Below are 22,096 nucleotides of genomic sequence, written 5' to 3'. Positions count from 1 at the left end.
AAGGCATCTCCTGTCTGGCATAGTTTCTTGTTATGTAGCCTTTAGCTATACACATGGACTCTTAAAGAATTATACTAATCCCTTTAATCTTTGGTTATACTTTCCTTTTGGGTGTTTAAGGCCATAAGTTGGCCCAGATAAACCAATTTATTTTTACTCTTTAGGTCTTTTAAGGATCTGTTCTCAGGGGTCACATAGGCTTGGGAGGAGCCCCTGGCTCCTTTCTTTTACCAGTTTGACTAGTAATAATCAGATACATACAGATTAGAGATATAAATATCTAAGTGTTGGTCGCATTCAAAATGTAGGAAACAGGCCGGGCTAACAGTGTATTTTAAAATGAAATGGAGATCTTCTTTAAAGGGTAAAATCTCATTCAATTTTATGTCTTACAGGGTTTATACTATGTTCAATATTGTATAACTGTGTTAATTCAACTGTGAACCTAGAAACTGGTACCCACTTGTGAAAGAGATGTACTCTTCCTCTGGAGTGTGTTACTGAATAAATTAAAGCTGTAATTAAGTGCTTCTTCTAATCATGTAGTTATTAAAAAAAATGATTAAAAAATAATTCTTCAAAGCATAAAAATTTGCTCCTTAATAATTAGTAGATGTGAAAAAACATTACCATTGAAATCTACCTGATGACTTTATATCCATTCTCAGATGCCAAGGAGCTCAGAAAGTAACCGACTATGAGTAGTAATAATCAGATATACAGAGATTAGAGACATATGTGCAAACACCTAAGTGTTGGTTGCATTCAAAAATGATTTTTGTGTATGAAGCAGTGTATTTTAATAATGAAATGGAGATCCTTTTTAAAGGTTAAAACCTTATTTAATTTTATGTCTTATAGGGTTTATACTGAGTACAATATTGTATAACTGTAATAATTCAACTGTAAACTTAAAAATTTACAGCCAATTTTGAAAGAGATGCATCAGAAAATTGTTATTGAATATGTCAATACTGCTGTAATGAAATGCTTCTTCTAAGTATGTGGCTATTAAGTAAATAATTTTTTAAAAATCAGCCATTACATTAAAAAAAATCCATTTAAAAAAAAGAAATTAACCTGTTTGGGCAGATAATGTTGAAGGGTTCTTTTAATATATATTTAGTGGTGCAAAGTCTCTTCCAACAAAAATGTTCTGTTTTCTGGTTAGGTAGACTTTTTTTTTCTGCTTTATTAAAAGTGACCAAGATGATATCTTTATTAAAAGTGACCAAGTTGATATCTTTGTGAAATGAATTTGCTACAGTATGAATGGCATTGTTAGTCCTATACATATAACCTTGAACTAAAAATCAAACATCAGTGTTTATAGATCTAGAACATATGAGTAATCTATAATAAAGAAGGAAATAGAAACACAAAGATGATTGATTCCTATTAAAACTAAAGATATAAGTGATGTAACATTTACAATGTATGCATATCTAATATAAAATGATTAATGATAGATGACGTTTATACATGATGTATTGTGATTTCAATTCTTGGAAGAAAAATCTTCAATCATTGGAAATATTTTAGGAGAATTCTGTGTTATTTTCCTAATACAATTACTTGATACATATATATCGCAGCACATACTGTCCATATTTAGAGTATAAAAAATTTCTAAGGATTACACTATATACATACATAGACACACAGAGTCTAAGTTGTAAATCATTTTGTAGACAAAGCTTGGTACCCCACTTAAGACTTTTATTCACTATGTACCATACAGTGTACAGAGTGGTTTTCATAAAAATAATTCTGATTTTTGTGTTGAGGCAAAAGGGAGATTGAAATGAGCATATTGAGACCTTGAAAAGCATTTTCAATGCAATTTATGACCTGAGTAACCCCAAGTTAACGATTATCCTAGGCTTTAATGTCTTTACTTGCAATATGAGGACAATGGTGATTTCTACCACTTTTTGGGGAAAAGCATTTTAAAAGTTATTTTTCTTTGACAATTTCCTACATGCTTAAAAAGTATTTTGGTCATTTTCTCCCTCCCTCGTTGCCCCCCCCCCCCCCAATCTTGCTGAACCCTTTCTCTTTCCCAACAAGTTCCCCTTCCTATTTTTATGTCTTTTTAATGTCTGTGCTTTTTTAAGTAGGTCAGTTTGCATGAGCACAGTTAAGAGATTACTTGTTGAAGCATGGGCAGCTTATTAGTGGCCATACCACTGAAAAAATTCTCTCCCCTTCCTCGACAACCATTAACTCCAATAGTTACTCAGGGAGGTGTGGGGCCTTCTGAATCTCTCCTTCAGTGATGGAATGTTGTTGATGGGCCCTATCTGGTGCAAGTAACCACAGTGGAAATGAGTTCATGAATGCAACAACCATGTCATGTTCTGAAGACAGTGTTTTACAGCACTCCTCTCCGTCCTCTGGCTCTTAATATTTTTCCTACTCCTCCTCTATGATGTTCTTTGAGCCTTGGAGCATTCACTTATTCGCAGCAGTTATGAATGTTGCATCAGCTAGTGCACACTGTGAAGAGAACCTTCTCTGACTAAGGCTGAGAGCAGTACTGATCTGTGGGTATAAACATAAATATTTAGAAGGCAGTTTGATACCATGTCCATTTAGCAAAGCAACAGTAGTAGGCTCCCTGCCAGGGCCTATGACCTCCCCAACCTTGGAATTTGGCTAGGTTTACAGTACCAGGCATGAATTGCCTCCTGTGGAATGTCGTTCTTATAACTGATCAAAGTGCAGAGAAAAAGTGTCTATGGAGTTCTTAGCACAGCTATATCACATCTCCTTCATGATGGCTCAGGGACCATCATGAAGAAGGCGTGGAAAGATTTTAAGAGCTAGAGGTTGTGGAGGACCAGAACAAAACAGTGTCTTCTGAACATGACAGGACCACTATACTCAGGCAGCAGCTGTGCGAGACCTGCACAAGACCAAGCTTGGAGTGGGAAGGTTTTTATAAGCCCCCACCCTAACTGAGGAGCTATGGATAGTTGATGGCTTCTGGGGGAGGGGGGCAAAGTCAATTTTCTTAAAAGGTGTGGCTCCTGGTAGGTCAACCATACTCTAGTGGATAGTCCCCACCAGAAATATGTAGACAGTACAAATTGGAGTTGATGGGTTCTTAAATAATCATAGTAAAAAGAGGACATGAAGTTTGGGGATACAGAGGTGGGGGGAATCTAGGAGGAGGAGTTAAGGTTGAATATGATAATGCAGTATATGAAATTCTCAGAGAATTAATAAAGATACTTTTTAAGTACTTCTAACTTGAGAATTTCTTTGACATTTACTTATTGTGTTTGCATGTATGTGTGCACAGACATACTGTGTTTCATGTGTGGAGATCACAGGACAACTTTGGGAGGTATTTCTCTCCTTCCCACCATGTGGGTTTGGGAGATCACTACAGGTTGTCAGGCGTGGTGGCAAGTGCCTTTAGCCTCAGAGTCATGTTACTGACTCTCCCAACTTGGGATTTTTAAAGTTTTGGTGGAATGATTCCTAAACTAACTGCTGGCAACTCCTGTGGATCATTGCAGGACTTGATTGTCTACCAAAGCTAATTGGAAGTAAGTTTGCTTGCTCAGGGTTTAAACAAATTAACAAAAGAACTGGAAACACTGTGCAATGGTAGATCACTTGCTTAGCACACACGAGGCCCAAGATTCAGTTCCCATCATTACAAACCAACAAATAAATCCAAATCAGGAAGAAAAGGAGTGGGAGCCACCCCTGGTCTTGGAGAGTGTAGAGTCTTTCTCACACTCTGTCAGCCTCAGTGATCGGATGTTTTCTTCCCTGTCCTGCTGATACTCATTTATTTATTCTGCTAGATCTTTATGGACAACTGAAGGGGGAACAGAAAGTGGAAATAGAAGTTGATTTTGAACTTAAAAATTTTTTAAAAATCTCTGGTAATAGAATCAAGACTCTTGAGAAACCCTAGGAGGTCTGCCTGGTGCCTGTGGAATGAAGACCGTCTCTGAAGCAGGCATGTCAGGGCTTGGGTTCTAAAGTGGCAGCAGGACCCCAGTAGGCAATTTCCAGAGTGGTTTTATATAAGCCAGACTACCCTACCCATCAGAGTTATACATAAAAACTGTTCACATTTCACTTTATGTGTGAAAAGATTTGAGGACATGAGGTGAAGCAGCTGAGATAAGGAACTAGCAAAAGCAAGGACTAAAAGGAAAAATGACTAGGATTCATGAAAGCACATCAAAGGGGTGAGAATTGTTTAGAATTAAAATAATACCCAGAGTCTGCCTGGAATAGTGTGTAACAAACACAGTTATCTCTTAAGGTACATAAAAGATTAGTGTTTTGCAGGGCAAAGACTCTAGGTATAGCACAATGAAGTGAAGACTGTTTCCTTTTATTTTGCTTCTTGGAGACAGCACTGTTGCTGTCCTTCAGTAAGTGTCTAGGTGTCTGTAGTTGTTTCTTTTTCTTCCTCTTTAAGACTGTGACCAGTGCTGTGTGTACTGTTCTACACCTGTACCTTTCTCCTTTGCCTTTTTAATGTGTGTCGTTCCCATCATGAACATTAGGGTGGCCTTGTCTTCTCACCTGTGTAGCATTCCCCTCTTGGTTTTCAGTAGGTTAATTATGTAATTTAATGTTAATTAACAGACAAGTTAGGTGTTGTTCTGGATATTTTCTTTTGCTGTTTATTACAAAATGTACTACAATGAATGTTCCTGTTTATTTCTTACTTCTTCCTGTAAAAGTAAAGTAGTTTTCTAGAAGACAGCTGGGCTCAAAAGGTATGGATTTTGTCCTTTGTCCTCTGTCCCTGAAAAGATTGTACCAAGTTAAACTCTCACTTGCATGTTTATTTTCCCATATACCTTCCAGTTTGTTACAACCATTAAAAGTTTTTACCCGGTGATTTTTTTTTTTTTGGTCTTTTTGAGACAGGGTCTCCCTGTAGCCCCAGCTGTCCTGGAACTCACTATGTAGACCAGGCTGGCTGGCCTTGAACTCACAGAGATCTACCTACCTACCTTTGCCTCCTGAGTGCTGGGATTAAAGGCATGCACCACCATGCCTGGCCCCCTGGTGATTTTTTTAAGGCATCTCTTTGTGGTCTTTGTGGTATGTGTGTGGTGCATGCATATTTGTGTGCATGTGTGTGTGCGTGCACGCACAAGTGCACATACATGCTCAATTGTGTGTGCATGTGTGGAGGCCAGAGTTTGATGTAAGGGATGTCCTGTTCTATCATGCTCTACCTTTTTTTTTTGAGACAGTGTATCTTAACCTGGAGTTTGCATTTGGGGATAGACCAAGTGGCCAGCAGACTCCCAGGATCTGCCCATTTCTGCCTCACAGTGCTAGGGTCACAGACACACGCAGCCATTCTTGGCTTTTTATGTGGGTTCTGAGGACATAACTCATGTCTGCATATTTGTGCAGCAAGTATTTTACCCACTGGGCCATCTCTCTAGCCTAATACAAACATTTTAATATAGTAAGATTCATCAGTTTCATAAAATTATATTTAGAATGCTATAAAATCATACTGAGAACTTTCTATTGTGAGATGATTGAGAAAAGCTTCTCCATGACACTTTTTAAATTTTAGATTTAAATTTCTGATCTCTTGGGCATTTATTTTAATGGACTGAATAGGTAAAAAAATAAATTTAATTGTCATTCTTAGAATCTTTGAGAAATGATAAAGAATTTGTTAAAGTGATTATGATGATACTTTCATTTTTGAAGTGATTATTCAAATCAAAACTTTTGTTTTAGGTAGAAACTATTGGATATTTTGCATGATGTTTCTGTATAAAATGTTACAGACATTTTTCCAAATGCCCTATTGTCAGGAACAGCTCATTTTTCAAACTTATTTTCAGGCTTGACAACAAATTTTGATTTCTAGGAAGTAGATTAAAACTCAAGCCACAAGATTACATCAGTATGTTGTAGTTTTGTAGGAAGGAGAAATTATTATATAAGCCAAGTCACCTAGAAGATCATTTTCCATGTTTTCAAGTGAGAAAACTCAAGGGGGTTCCTTGAATGTTCATTTTATGTGTCCTTTTCTTTCTGAAATTGTTGAAATATCTGGGCTCTGTGTTTGCTACTGCTTTTGTAAAGGATTGATGACCGCAAGTGGAGAACATGTTAGTGGTCGGTAGGAACGTGGCTGTTTTCTGAGTATTATTTGTATTGACATGTTGTTCATCCTGTATTTTTCCTTATTCCTAGTAAGTCATTTTTCTGCCAGCATGGACGTCTCCAGTTTAGTAAACATGTAAAAATCTTTCTGTTTTTATTTGATATAGCTGTCAATATCTCTCCGCTTTTGACACTTTTTTTTTTTTCTGCGATGGACTTTGGACAGGCTTGGCTGGTGCAGTTCCCTAGACAATGAACTTCTTCTCTATTCATACATCCTTAACTGTGAGGTCTGTAACTGTGCCTAGCCCAGGACTTCCATGTGTGTAGTTACTCTTTCTAGTTTTCAGTTTATCTTTTTAAAGTTCAAGATACAAATAAAAACCTGTTTCTTGAAGATATTTATTACATGGAAACATTGAGAGAAGAAAAACAGTTATTAAAAATGGATAATTAGTGAATGATCATCCTCATTTGGACTCTGGTTTTGGATATGTAGGCCATAGAGCCTCAGGCAGTGGGAGGGTCTGAGGTGTGACAGTGTGCTGTCAGAGGCAGTGAGTGTGCTGCCTGGGATTTCCTGTCTGTACTCCAGTTATAATGAAACCAGCATCATCACCTACCACGACCTGAGTGTGCATCAGCAGAGCTAAACTACCTGAACACTGGTGCGCGGTAGCCCATGTCTTGAGGATCTTACAGTACAAAATGGATACAGAAAGTGAGAGTAGCTCTTTGGGGGATGACAGTGTCTTTTGGTTGGATTCTGAAGTTATAACTCATTTGACTGATGGTGAAGAAGAAGAAGAAGAAGAAGAAGAAGAGGAGGAAGAGAGTTTCAGGTAATTTGGAGTTCTGCTATTTTCAGTCTATTGGCCCTCAGGTGTCTTTCTCTTCTTTTCCGCCCTGTGTGTTTTCTCAAGAAGATTTCTTCTCTCTGATACAGTTTTGGGGTGCAAGAGCTAAGGTTTCGAGTTGGGTCTAGCCTTCTTGTGCCACGACTTGCCCTGAGCTTGTAAAATGTATTTTCAGTGACTTGTTCTAACACCAGGAAGAGAAGGTGTTAGACAGGTTTTATAGTGGCATTTCAGGAATTTCAAGTAGAGACATGGGACTCATAATGAACTACTACTCCTTCCTGTGTTTGATTTGTATCTAATAGATTTGATCTGGATATGTGTCTAATGTATGTTTCACCTTCTTTTCCTTAGAATGTGTTCTGAAGTGTTTGTGTGCACACACATGCCTGGATTTCATGAATTATTCACATGTACGAAACATTTTGATTAAGTCCAAATCAGTCATTTTAGTGGTTTTGATTCTCTTTTTTTGCCCCTTCACCCCATCCACATGTCTTTCTGGGGTTTTGAATTTCTAGTAGTAATGTAATGGTTAAAACTTTTAGAGAATACCTCCTGGTTTATCAGCTCTTGAGAATTTACTATTATTGGTTAAGAAAGATCTTGCCAGTTTGAGGAAACTGATAGTCTTTAATTCTGCTATATTATTATAGCATTTAGGAAGACTTTTCTATTTTATACAAGGGTAGGTAGGGACTTAATACATTAAAAAAATCTTTTGATGAAATTTGAACTTTGAGCTATATACTATCACTCACTACCACCCACATGGACAATTAAGTATCTTTACCCATGACTACTTGGTAGGTGAACATATCAGTCTCTTCAAAACCACCAGGGGAGGAGGAAATTAGATATTCTTAGTCCCTCCCTCCCCCCCTCCCTCCCTCCCTCCCGGATTTCTTTATCCAGAGTTTATTTTAAAAATCTAAGTAGTAGGAACTCTGGATAGCTCACATTGAAGTTGTTACTCAAGAGTTAAAACAAATGAGAAATATATTTAAAATTTTAAAGAATGTTCAAGTATGAAAATGAGCTTTTATTAGCATTTTGACAGGGTCTTCCTATAGCCCTAGCTGGCCTTGAAACAGAGATCTACCTGTCTTTGCCTCTTAAGTGCTGTGATTAAAGGCATGTACCACCACATCTGGCTTTGTTCTATTTTTTATTCTTCCATAATTTCATTTAGCCTTCCAGATTTGCATTAAAACTGACCCTACTGGGGGACTAGAGAGATGGCTCAACAGTTAAGAGCACTGGCTGCTCTTGCAGTGGACCTGGGTTTGGTCCCAACACCCACATGGTGACTGATAACTGTTATAACTCTAGTTTCAGGGGGATCTGACACCTTCTTCTGATCTCTGGTCATTGTACAACACAGGTGCACTTGCATACATGCAGGCAAAATACTTGTACACATAAAGTTAAAAAACAAACTGACCTGATAAAAATTGTGTTATTTTGGTGTAACACAAGAAGAAACAACTTGGGACTGATTTTGTTGATTCTTTGTAATAGATTTGGTTCTGTGCTCTGAAGCTTATTTGTTAGGTAGCTGGAGTGCCCCCTTGGGATTTTCTTTTGACAAAAAGCAAGTCTGCATAAGGCTGAGTCCTTCTTTTCTTGGGGAGTGTATGACAGCATATCTATTCTGAGAAACTGAGCTAGTTACATGCATTGTTTTAGGAACTCATGAAACCACAGGGCATTTACTCTTGTTTGTGATTATAGATTCCCTCTGAATATCACCATAAATCTTGCAAACCAAATATGGCTTTGAGATTTGATCTTATTTTATTTACAAATTCCATAAAGATATGTGGGTAAGGCCAAGTTTCACATAGTGTTTCTCACCCTATTCAGCAGTAAGGCATGAGGAAATGAGGCAGCACAGGCCTTTCACAACATCCACACTAGGTTCCTGCTGAAATGCCAAGCAGAAAAATGTATGTGGGCGTGGAAGATGAAGGGTTGGAAAGGTGAACTGCATCTCTAACTTGGGAGGACCAAGTAGTAGAGTCTATGTTGTATGAGAGCTGGTTCTTTTTTCTTTTTTAAAAATCAATTTAAAAATTAAGTATACAGTAAAATTTTGATTTGTTTCTTTAAAATTTGTACTAACACACCTAACACCCTTGAGTCTAAGCTGTTGTCTTGGTTGTATTTCCAGTCACACAGTTAATGAGAAGAGGGCAAAAGATTGTAAACTAGGCTTTTCCCCTGAATAGCTTCTAAGATAGGTTTTAAATTTACTTTAAAATTTTTTATCATTATCATTTTTTAGACAGGGTCTCCCTGTAGCCCCAGCTGGCCTGGGAAACACTATGTAGACTGGGCTGGTCTTGATCTCACAAAGATCTGCCTACTTCTACCTCCCCATTGCTGGGATTAAAGGCATGTGCCACCACTCCTAGCTAAATTTACTCTTAAAGAATAGCAATAGCACCATGTCACTTAGGAGAGCTAAGTCGTTCTGCATCTGGAATGTAGGTTTCTCATGGCTCCACCTACCTCCCATTATAGCAGAGCACATTACTCTTAAGAGAGGCGTGAATATTTTCCTATTAGCTTTTAGAATAGCCTTTCTTTTTGGACTTGATGGAAGGAAAGGAAATCTTTCCTTCTAGCACTGTGGGAGCTGCTCTGTGTCCTTTGTGGCAGTAGTTCAGATTCTGTTCCCTGACACAGACATCTCTTATTTTTTTGTTTTTTTTTCATTTGGTTGTGGAGTTAATGTTGAGTGCTATTTCCTACTTTTATCACCTGGGTACAATGATTCTTAGATGACTGAGAGATCATTGGCGTTCTTAGAGTAGAGTAGTCCCTGGTGATCATTAGAAGGATTCTTCTGTAAATAGAAAGGGGAAATATAACTCAGAAATGAAAAATCGTAAATGCTTGAATGCTGTCAAGAAGGAGAAACCATTTAGTTCTTATATGATGTGTATGAGACCAAATACATACGCGTATCTGCTAACTACTTAGCAAATCTGTAAAATGGGCATTGTTTTTTCCATTTTTCATATGGGGATTTATGGCTTAGTAGAGTAAAGATTTGAGGTCAAGTATAATGACTTTGAAAGTGAAGGCTGGCTTTCATTTTAGAAAATTCCGGTTTTTGATATATCTGCTGCTAACTGCTACCATCTATTTCAGTGATAACTTCTAAGAGGGGTGATGTATAGTATGTAGGTAACACTGAAGTACAGCCTGAACTTGCTGTTTTGACCTCCTAAAGGTGTGAATTCTAGGATATCATAAGACTCTAGATCTTTGGCACTTGGAGTTAGAAATGTCTGCAACAAAATCTTGAGCTGGGTTGGTGACATACGCTGTAAAAATTACAGTGCTTGAGAGGCCTAGGCAAGAGGATCGTGTGAGTTAGAGGCCAATTTGTTCTACACCGTAACACCCTGTGGAAAAAAAGCTTTACTTTTCATCTCTCTTAATTCCATATTATTGGTAGGTACTAACCTGACAAGTAGGACGTAGAATTTGAAACATTTGCAGGTACAATATAGTGTACAATGCACCTCTTTTTAAAAAGAAACAATTTATATACCTTTAATCTGCAGGTGCTCTAATCTCTCAAGCACATCTTCATTTGTATCTGCATTTAAGACAACTGAGAAGAGAAACTTCCTATTCCAGTTAGGAAGAATGATTTCGTGAATGGGGGCTCTCTATTGGTTTTTAGGATTGTGGAGCTATTATTTCATGTGCTTGACTGGCTTATTGGGTGCTTGATTCCATTACTTGAAATGATACCACAATTCAGAAGATGCTGCATAGTTTGAGTAGATAGTGAGGGCCTGGACAGTGGTATTTCACTTCATCTAGGGGCTTGCTTTTCTTTTGCATCTAGAATGTTTTACCATAAGATATTTCATAATTATATGCTTTGAATATTCTTGACTTTTGTATCTTCTGAAAAAGTTATTGATTTTGAGATTGGCAGTCATTTTTTATGAACCAGGAAGGATGGAGATCAAATACTAACACTTAACTATTAAACTGTTTACCACACTCACGTCCATTGTGTATGATGTGTTTTTTCTTTTTCTTTAAAAATTTTATTAATTAATTAATTTATTTATTTAATTTGACTAACTGACTGGGTTTCTCTAGTCCCAGCCCACCTGGAAGTCACTATGTGGACCAGGCTGGCCTTGATCTCACAGAGATCTGCCTGCCTCTGTGTCCCGAGGGATGGGATTAGAGAGCACCCATTACCATTCCTGGTGTTTTTAAAAAATTTTTAAATTGTGTATGTATGAATGTTTTGTCTGCATTTATGTAAACGGTGCTGGCTAGAAGAGGGCACCACATCTTCTAATACTGGAGTTACAGACAGTATTGCCTGCCAAGTAGGTGCTGGGAACTGAATCAGGGTCTTATGCAAGGATAGCCAGTGCTCCTAACTGCTGAGCCATCATCTCTCCAGCCCAGTTATGCGATTTTTTTCATGAGACATCTTACCTTTAGTATCTATTGTATAAATATACCAAAAGGTGCATATTTTCCCAGAAAAAGTTGTTTATATTGCTTTGTAACATTGAAGGTAAGATTTGGGATTCAGTTTAGTTCCCCAAATACTTTTTTAACTTTAAGTACATCTACTGAGCATACTCTTATCAGTGTTAGAAAATAATCAGCAAAGTCTAATGTAATCATCCCTAATTGCAGAAAATTGTATGTAAAGTTGGAGTTTAGCCATTAGTTTGTCTTTATAATTTGTGAAATGAATCCGTCCTAGCCATGAGACATGCTAATACAAGACTTTCTGAGTATTTCAGTAATTAAGTCCTTTGGGATGGAGTCCAAGGTAGGTCTTTCTTATATTTGTCTGCATAAGTTTTTTTTGATGTTCAAAAAGGCCTTAGTGAAGAAGAAAAGGCCCTAGAGTGTAAAAACTGTCTAAATTATTGTGTTCTTGGTTATTACATTGCTTATTTAAAGTTAAAAATTGTGGGTCAGTGGTAGAATGCTTGTCTAGCAGGCCCAGCGCTCTGAGTTTGATTCCCAGCCCCGCCCCCCACTCTTCTAGAAAAAGAAACTTAATATGATTTCCCTAGCCTTTTACTCCCCTTAAACATTAAAGTGTGTTAGAAAGTTAATTACATTTTCATACTTAAAGCACTGATACATTTAAACCCCTACTCATAAATGTTATATAGTCAACCTATTGTTGTTAAAATAGAACATGCCTTTAATCCTAGACTAGAGAGGGAGAGGCAGGAAGATTTCTATGAGTTTGAGGCCAGCCTGGGCTACATGTTCGGTTCAAGGGCAGCCCAGGTTCCATAGTACCTGTTTCAAATGGATGGATGGATGGATGGACAGACAGATAGAACACATCATAATAGCTAGCTTAGCAAGAACAAAAAAAGCCTTCCCAGATGCTTAATTTTGGAAGCTTTGCTATGTGTTTACTTCTCATTGATGATTTGTTTTCATTCATTTTCTTTTCTTGCTCTTGTTTAGTTATTGTTATTTGAAATCAAACAATTTCCTCTGTCCAGGTGTTCTGTTTTTCCTGTCAGTGAACTTTTATTTTACACCTTGCTTGAAGTCTAACTTGTGTATAATAAAGTCAACTAATTGAAAGTGTGCAGCTTGGTAAATTTGCATACAAAGATACACACATGGGAAGTGCAGCCTAATCAAGAGAACTTTTCTAACCCTCCACAGTTTTCATGTCTGTCCTCTTTTCCACCTGTTTCAAAACAGCTGCCATTCCCATTTTGATCACAGTAGGTGAGGTTTGTTGGTTCTTGAACTTGATGTAAATAGAATTTTACAGCATGTGATCTATATGTGGCTTCTGTTGCTGAATATCTGTGAAATTTGATGATCTGGTGCTAGTGGCAGCAGTAATTCTCACGTTTTTGTTGTAGCCTGTTTCATGAAATATAAGAAAAATTATGTTGTTGGGTACATTTTTGCCGAGAGAGAGAGAGAGAGAGAGAGAGAGAGAGAGAGAGAGAGAGAGGAGAGAGAGGTGTTGTATATAAATATACTTGATTTTTAGGCATTGACTATAAAACAGGGATCTTGCTAAATCATCTCAATTCTAAATTGTAGAGACTTTCAGATTACCTGTGTACATCTTCAAATAATTAGGATTTTATTGTTTCTTTCCAATTATTATGCTGTTAATTTTTCTTTGTGCCTTAAAAACCTGAGTAGTATCTCAGGTGCAGTCTGCCAGAGATAAGCTCATTTTGCTCATGGTTTCAGGATGCACTTGCCCTGCAGAGTCGTGCTGGCTGTGCTCTTTGAAAATAACCTTCCTCCAGAGTTATGATAGGGATTAGATCTTTCAGCTCTAAGTTAGTTTGCACTTTGAGCCAAACTCACTCGACATCACACACATACATATACCTATCCGTTTTGCACACTACTGAGTTTAATTTCTAGACGCTTTGTTTAGGAGTGTTGGAACTTTGTTTGTGGTGTCTACATGTAGTTTTCTTTTACAGTAATATCTTTGTTGGCTTTTTGGAAAAAGTGATATCAGCTTTAAGACTGGATTGGCCTCATCGAACAGATTGAGAAGTATTTATTTTTATACTCTTGAAGAATGTATGTAAGAATGTTAGTAATTTTCCCCATCTACCTTGGCATTCACTGGGTCCTACCTCTAGTGAAGAGCTACAGGCAATCAATGGATGCTGAGAGAGGATCAGTTTCCTCCCAGGATTAGCTCCCTGAGGGTTATCTAATGCCAAGTAGGCAGCCCTAAACACAGGTACAGAGTAGTTCCACTAAATGGACTCAGTTCAGTGGATGTGTGTGCATAAATGTATGTATGTATATGTAATAATAATAAAGAGGGCAAGAGATTGGGAGAGAGTTAGGGGGACAGGAAAGGAATTGGAGGGGTCTGAGAGGGATTTGAATAATGCAAATGCAATATTCCTATATGAAAGTCTCAAAACTTAAATGTTATTTATTTATTCATTGAGTGAAATAACTCACCTGAGTACAGTGATCCTGTCATGTCCAGAAGACACTGTTTTGCTCTAGTACTTCCTGACCTCTGGCTCTTATAATCTTTCTGTCCCTCTTCATGGTGGTCCTTGAGCCTTGGGGAGGGAATATAATATAGATTTCCCATTTGAGGCTGAACACAGTCACTTGTTCTCTACACTTCAGTCAGTTGTGAATTTGTGTGTTAACCACCATTCACTGTAAAAAGAAACTTCTCTGATGAGGTCTTAGAGCTGCACTAATGTATGGGTACAAAGGTTTGAATTTAGAGGGCTTTATATGTCTTAAAATGTGTTATTTCTTGTGGATAATTTTTCTTGTAGTGTTAAGAATTAAACCCAAGCCCAATTCATGCTCAGCAAGTATTGTATCATTGACCTATACCCTTAGCCCTGCATACAAATTTTAGTTGTAATTATTGCATACAAATTATGTCAACTTGTCTATCATTATGAAATGTCCCCCTTTTCTTCAGCAGTAACTTATATATGACCTACTTCGGTGCTGTTATAGCTATGCTAGCTTTGGCAGTTTATATGATATCATTTTTTTTGCTATCTAATTTTCATTTTTTGATGTCCTTATATTTTAAATGTCTTTTAGGATACGATTGCTGCTTTCTAAGTACATTCTTCTTATTTTTGCTGGAATTTTTAGATTTTATATTGATAAAATTTACAAACATTGGTAGAATTCACATACCATAAAATTTATACCTTGGAAGAATACTTAGATTTTTTTTTAACTTTAAAAAAATTTATTGAGAATTTCCTACATGCATATAAGGTGTTTTGATCAAATCCATGCCCATTCCCTCCCCTTCAACTCCTCCCATAGCTCCCCATCACTTTTTACTGACAGCTTTGTGTACTCTTTTTTTTTTTTTTTTTTTAAATGGGGCTTTTTGCTACTCTAACATTGCCACCCTCTGAAGAGGTAACCCTAAAATCTTATAAGGATTAGATAAGAGCTCCCAAATACTTTTGACATTTTTGGCCTTTAGAACAGAGTATGTTGCTAAGAGGCCCAAGGACATTTTGACTTTTAGCCAAGAGACTGGCTGTTTTTCTTTGGGGTCTTTTTACCCTAACTGCCTAGCCAGTTCCTACTGCCTATTCTTATCACACCATCCTCTGAAGAGGTTACCCAAATTGCCATTAGGGAATCGGGATGCAGACCGGCTCTGGCTTCTTCCATGCTGAACAAGGATGCAGGATGTACTTAGATTTTTTTTTTAAAGTATCCATAAAACTCTGTAAGAACCGCTATTACAAATTCAAGAACACTTCAGAAATAAATTCCTTACTTGTTAGTAGTAACTCTCCCCAGCCTCTGAAAAGAGCTAATATATTTCCTGGGTCTATGGATATTGTATATATTATAGAATTATACTGGATGTGGCCCTTTGCGTGTAGTTTCTTTCTGCTTTCATTACTTTTCTTGTTGCTGCAACAGAATACCTGAGAAAAGCATCTTAAGGAAGGGTTTGTTTGGGCTCATGGCTGAAAGGTATAGTCCATGGGACAGACAAGCCCCAGCAGCACCTTAAGTCAGGAGGTCGAGAGTGATGAGTGCTGGTGCTCAGCTTGGTGTCTCCTTTTAATTCAGTAAGGGACTTCAGCCTATGGAATGGTATTGCATATGTTAAGGTTAACCCATCTAGAAACTTCCTCATAGATATGCCCAGAGGTTTGTGTCGTAGGTTATTCTAGAACCTGTCATACTGACAATCAAAATTAACCATTGCATTTTCATTTAGTATAATTGTATCTTCTGTGTTTATTTTGAGTCTCATGTAATATTACTACTCTTACTATTGCTACTGCTGTTATTATGCCTGCTCCTAGGCTTGGAGTTTTGAGGCAGTCTCACTTTGGAGTTCTGGCTGACTCCAAAGCCAACGAAGAGCTCAGGCTGACCTTGACTTCCAAATTCTGGGATTATAGATGTGTACTCCACACCCGTCCTGTGTCAGTCTTTTATGTTTTCAGATGTTTTAGTAGTTCTGGAGTCAGGGTCCTTGACTTCCTGTTGGTAAATTCTTTTAGCTTTTGTGTCAAGTTAGCTTATTTTACCTACTTTTTAAGATCAGTATTTTTGAAAGGTTGATTCTAGATTGGCAGTTTTTCCCTTTACTACACTAGGATTCATGCTCTTACTTCTTCTCTTTACCTTGTTATTTTTCATTCTTTGAAGTCAATTTTTCCTTTACACTGACTTTTAAGAATTTATTGTAGGGTTTGATTTTTAGTAGTTCAGCTACACTAGGCCTGGTTTGTTTTTCAAAAATGCTTCTTGAGATTTTTCAAGTAAGTTAAGAACTTACTTGACTGACTTTTGTCAGTTTTAAAAGTGTTTCAGGCATCATCATCATTGTTATTACTACTATTATTATTTTGAGACAGGATCTCCCTATAGCCCCAGCTGGTCTGGAACTCACTATATAGACCAGACTGGCCTTGATCTCACAGAGATCCCCCTGCCTACCAAGTGCTGAGGCAGTATTTTTTAAATACTGATTTTGTTCCTTTCTTTTTTACATCATGTTATTTCTAAGTTATCAATTGAGAAATATGAGACATTTTATATTATTTTACATTGAGTGTATTTTTCTCTTTTTTGTGTGATTGTCTTTCAGATAACTATTTCTCTGCTTAGCCTTGTTCATTGTTGAATTAAACACATCTTAGTGAGTTCTTTTTTGGAAATTCCAAACTACTGCTGTTTTTTTTTACTCTTACGTGTGTGTGTGTATGTGTGTGTGTGTATGCATGCGCGTGCATGTGGAGGTTAGAGAACAGCTTTGAGTCACTTCTTTCTTGTCAGGGTTCTGGGTATGAGCTTGGCAGCAAGCACCTTTACCCACTGAACCATCTCTCCAGTCTACATCTAATGAATTTTTAATTTCATATGTATTTCTCAGTCTTAGAGTGAGCATTTGTGTCTCATAGATTCCAATTCCCTGTTGAAATTCTTTACTTTTATCTCTTTTTCTTTCGTTTCATTGAGCATATTAATCATATAAATACTTTAAGCAGCTTAATAAAAAATTAACCGAATTCTTCTTCCCAGCTGTGTCTCTCTCTTCTCCCCATCTTGGCCTCAGGCAAGTAGCTGCCCGTATGTGATATACTTCATCTTGATGAAGCCCCCATTTCCCTAGAGTTTAACCTCACTTGCCTGCACCGAGTCCCATTATCTGATGCAGTCTAGAAAAGTTATGGTTTTGTAGATTATCTATCTTGTTTTTCTTTAAACTTTAAAAAGTAATTTTAATTACATTTATTGAGTCATTAGGTGTGTGTACATGTGTTGGTGCGTGTATGCCCTGGCACATATGTGGAACTTGTCTCCTTCTACCATGTGGGCCCTGGGGGTTGAACCCATGTCGTCGGGCTAGTGCCTTTATCTACTGAGCTACCTTGCTGGCCCTTTATCTGCCTTTTCTTGTTGGTCTAGGAGTGATGCTGTTTACAGCTTCATCTATTGGAATCAAAATCCTTAAATGGACCATAATACCCCTTTCTGATAATCAAAAATCTGAATTAGATGGGAGTTTGACTTTAAAAATTCTTTTCCTTTCCTTTTTCTGGGGTGTGTTTGAAAGTTTGCCTTCTGCTGTTTATTGAATAATTGGATACCAGGTAATGCAGATGGGAATTTTGCAAAGAAAAATTTTGCCCCTTTTTCCCCAAAGAGAGTAGTATTTCCCCATCCCCTCTGACCCTGTGCAAGCTTTGTAATGTTGTACCTTTGAGTTCTGAGGCATGGCTTTCCTGGCCGCTAAGTTGAGCTGAGGATGCTGAGCAGTGCTGCTGTCCCTCTGTCTCATCAGCACTGCTGGGTTCCTGAATTACCTATTAAGTTGATTTTAGTTTTTCCTTTCTTTACTTTTTATGGTTTTATTTGCATCTTTAAATACATAACTTGTAAGTTAATGATTTGAAGGGAATTTCCACATAGACTTTTGGCTTCTTTCTGTACTGGTCTTATTTAGGGGTACAGATTGCATTCCCTAAAGCCCATCATCTTGGGTAAATCCAGCCTGTATCCTGTATCTCTCAGCCACCCTGGATTGTAATATTATGCTTGGGGCATATTTCCTATCATTGGTTTGGGAAACTCTCTTGTGCCAGAAGAATGATGAAATGCAAAATTCATTTCATTGAGCTTTTCCTCCTCTACAAATTTGTAGTCTTAGAAATCCCATCTGTTCCTGCAGACAGGAACTTTTGTGTGTTTTGTGTAGCATTCATGATTGTTCTCATTGAGAGTGCTAGCTGGCTGAATTCATCAAACTCCATAAATTGGAACCAGAAATGCCTATTTTTTCCTTCATTTTGAACTTTCTTTTAAGTGTGTGTGTGTGTGTGTGTGTGTGCGCGCGTGCGTGTGCGCGCATGCGCGTTTACGTTATGTGTGTGCGCATGCACGTGGAAGCCTGAAGTCAGTGCTGTGTCTTCCTCAATTGCTCTCTACCCTTTTTTTTTCTGCTTGAGAAGCTCTCTCACTGAACCTCCACTGATGAAGCTAGACTGGCTGGCTAGCAAGCTCTAGGAATCTACCTGTCTCTGACTCCCCAGTGCTGGTGCTATAGGTGTGTTCCTCCACACCTTGGTATTTACTTAGTGGTGGGGATTTAAACTCGGGTTCTCATGTTTGTGTAGCAAGTACTTAAGTAACTGAGCTATCTCCCCAGACCCATTCTGACATTTTGCTACTGCTAAGTACAGTTCTATATATATTGTTTCAAAGTAAATAATTTTTGTAACAGATCATTTCAAAGTTCACATTATGCTGAATAGATATAGTCAGGCCTTGTGTAATAATTACTATAGTCATCTTCAGGAGTAAAAAGTAGGTGTTTGATACATCAGGGTAGATCTCTGGAATGTGGAAATGAAGGATCAGTGCTAGCTACTCAAGTTCTTTTAATTAAACTTAGAATTAGACATTTTTTTCCTGCTTTTTGAATTGTGTTCATGAAACAATTTCACAGAGATGGAAATTCTTATAAAAATTTCTCATATTTCAATCTCTAGGAAGATGAAGTCTTCAATACACTCTGAAGAGGATGATTTTGTTCCAGAACTACATAGAAATGTTCACCCTCGAGAGCGGCCTGATTGGGAAGAAACACTTAACGCAATGGTAAATCAGTTTTATACATATATATGTAAGTAGTTACATAAGTAAAAAGAACTGAAGAAGAATTATTCACAGAAAATAGCATAGTGTTTTTGTTGGTATGTATATTTATTGAACATCTATTTTCAGGCACTGTTTTAGACTCTGGGCAGAGTGGTGGTTACAGAGCAGTACGATATAGTGTGAAACAGCAGATCATGTGCTTCTTGTGATCCACTGATGAATGAGGTTGGAAACCATTGAGGATTTTTGACTGAGGAGGACAGGATCTGGCTTGAAATTTTAAAGGAAGTCCAGATTATTATTAAGCAGTATGAGGCAAAAGAGGAAATAAGGAGCCCAGTTAGAAGGGCATTGTAATGTGCAAATAGGTGATCATGTGGCCCGGGATGGTAGCTGCTATGGTGCAGTTTGGTTTGAGTCTGGATCTGGTTTTACATGTTAAGCCAGTCGTTTTTACTGATGAATTTTTGTGAGCCAAGACTGTGAGACAAGGTGAGGTCAAGGATGACCTCAAGCTTTTGACCTGATCGACCTGGGAAGGCAGTTTTGGTTGAGGAATAGGTATGTAAATCCACAGTATAGTTCAACAAACTGCATTTCAACTACTCATTAATTTATTAAACATTTTTTGTAGTTTGGGTGTATCAGTAAAAATAATGAAATTTTTTAAATTAAAAAATTTTATTGAGTTTTTGCACATTTCATACCACAGTTCTTAATCAAATTTACACCCCCTCCCCCATCCATATCTCCCTCTCATTCCCCCACCAGACCTTATGTATTCTGCCATACATAGTAAGTCCTATCCAGTCAAGCATTTGTCCTTCAGTGCATATTCATCCACTGGTGTCTAGTCAGCCTAAGAAATCTCTTACTCACCTAGTAGTAATCAGTCTACTACAGTTCCCAGAATAGGGCCAGCCTGCCACCCATTTCCCTTGCTCCACTCTGGGCCCTTGTCTGATTGAGTTGACATGGATCCTGTTCTTGATGCCACCATTGCCACAAGTTCACATGTGCAAGCTTCCAGTGTCCTGAAAATCTTTGTTTCCCTATGTTCACGAACAAGCCCTGGCTCTTACATTCTTTCCGCCCCCTCTTTCTTAATGGTCTCTGAGCTGGGGGGTGGGTAAGGTTTAATATAGGGGTCCTGTCCAGGGACACACACACTTTGCAGTCTCTTATTCTTTAAAACTTGGCCAGTTGTGGCTTTCTATGTGCATCTCACTCTGTTGTATAAGGAATCTTCACTGGTGAGAGTTGAGTGATGCACTAGATTTCTTTCTACCTCACCCCATTCTGCTATGTTCCATGAGCCTTAGGGGTAGAGGTTCCACTGTAGATACGTCCCCTAGAACTGAGCACCTCTCAGACATTTATTCTCTGTATGTGACCAGTTGTGGGATTCTGAAGTAGCCTCTATCTATGACAAAAAAGAAGCTTTTTTGATGAGTGGTGTACAGTGTGCTTGTCTGTAAAAACAAGAATCCCTATTTATCATATAGTAAGAAATTTCATTTGTCTAGCGATACATAGAGATAGGGTTTTCTCTAGGATCTATGACCTCTCCAGCCATGTATATTTGGCTGTGTTTACAGTGCTACCAATGAGTTCACTCCAATTGAGAGGGCTTTAAGTCCAATTAGCTAGCTGTTGATTATCCTCTAGATAAATAGTGGCACTACTGTACCAGTAGAGGTAGTTTGCTGTGCTGGTCATTGATATTATTAGGCTTTAAGGCTGGGTTGGACCATTCATTGATTTTCTGTTTTAGCAGCTTGCATAGTATCCTCTAGAACTATGAGAGGTAAACTTCAGGAATAAGGCTTCTAGGTTAGTTCCTCTTCCATTGCTGTAAGTCCTGTATCAGAAGTATGTCCTGTCTTCAGCAGGAGGGTCTTATCTTCCAGTTCTGGGAGATAACCAAGAGCTATGGCAGTAGCCTGTGTTATTTTGGGAGTCTTCTGGACTACTCTGACCAACCACTCGAAGGGAGGTCTCTCTTGTCTGGCACTGTGTTCCTTGCCATACAGCCCTAAGGTATACATATGTATTAATGTTCAGATACTGTATGTGCATTTCTTGGGGTTTCAGAGGCAACATATTTCTCTCTGACTTCCCTAACCCCTCAAGATTCATTCATTTCTACTCTTCTCCCCCATCTGACCTCCTACCTCCCTTCCTAGTCCAACCCCCACCCATTATCCCACCCTCCCCCCAATAGGTATGAAAATCCACAGTGTAGTTTTCAACAAAGTATGTTGCAACTACTCATTTAATTTTCTAGAAGGTTTTTGTAGCTTGGGTCTATCAGTAAAAATAATGAAATTATTTTTATGAGCTTTAATATCATTTAGTTGTAGTTCAGAGTTACTTTCCCTGTCATAAAAATGTCATAAATGGTCATCTGTCAATGCTGATCTTTGAAAATTTATATTATTTCATTTTGTAAAGGATCTTTTCATTCTAATAGGTTTTATAAATACTGATACAGATCATAAGCATCTTTTTTTTTTTTCCTTTTTAAATGAGGTTTTAAATGTAGAGCTTTATGTATGCCAAGGCAAATGCTCTAACACTGAGCCGTATCCCTAGCCTCAAGCATCTGATCTTACTTGAGTAAATTCACCACTAGCAATTGTAGAGCTATTAGATTTTCCTATTTCTATTTGCTTTGTAGCATCTCATTGTGTTGCAGATTAATTACTTCCCATTGAAGCTTAGTTGAAATTTGTAATATGGAAATTTACTTTGCACTTGCACTGTGGTTGAACAATACTACTTGGGCTTATAGTTTGAGCTTGAAAATTATTTTTATTGTTAGTTTTCATGGGAAAGAAAATATCCCTTAAGATTTTTATTTTGAACTCAAAAAAATTTATTGAGAATTTCATACATGCATAAAAGGTGTTTTGATCAAATCCACACCCACTCCCTCCCCTCCAGCTCCTCCCATATCTCCCCATCACTTTTTC

General features: G+C 37.8%; 1 protein-coding gene across 2 annotated transcripts in view; it reads left to right on the top strand.

Moving 5' to 3' along the window:
- Positions 1 to 22,096, top strand: part of Arhgap32 (Rho GTPase activating protein 32) — a 329,882-nt gene that overhangs the window by 99,478 nt on the left and 208,308 nt on the right. For both annotated transcript variants that reach the window (XM_008841370.3, XM_017800189.2), the window contains exon 2: positions 19,013 to 19,121. In XM_008841370.3, the coding sequence (XP_008839592.3) occupies positions 19,017 to 19,121 (105 nt within the window). In that variant the 5' untranslated portion in view covers positions 19,013 to 19,016. The remainder of the gene's footprint in view (positions 1 to 19,012; positions 19,122 to 22,096) is intronic.

Source organism: Nannospalax galili, unplaced genomic scaffold, assembly GCF_000622305.1.
Source record: "Nannospalax galili isolate Female #2095 unplaced genomic scaffold, S.galili_v1.0 scaffold541, whole genome shotgun sequence".
NCBI lineage: Eukaryota > Metazoa > Chordata > Mammalia > Rodentia > Spalacidae > Nannospalax > Nannospalax galili.
Note: the sequence above shows the minus strand (reverse complement) of the source record. Positions and strands in the feature narration are given on the sequence as shown.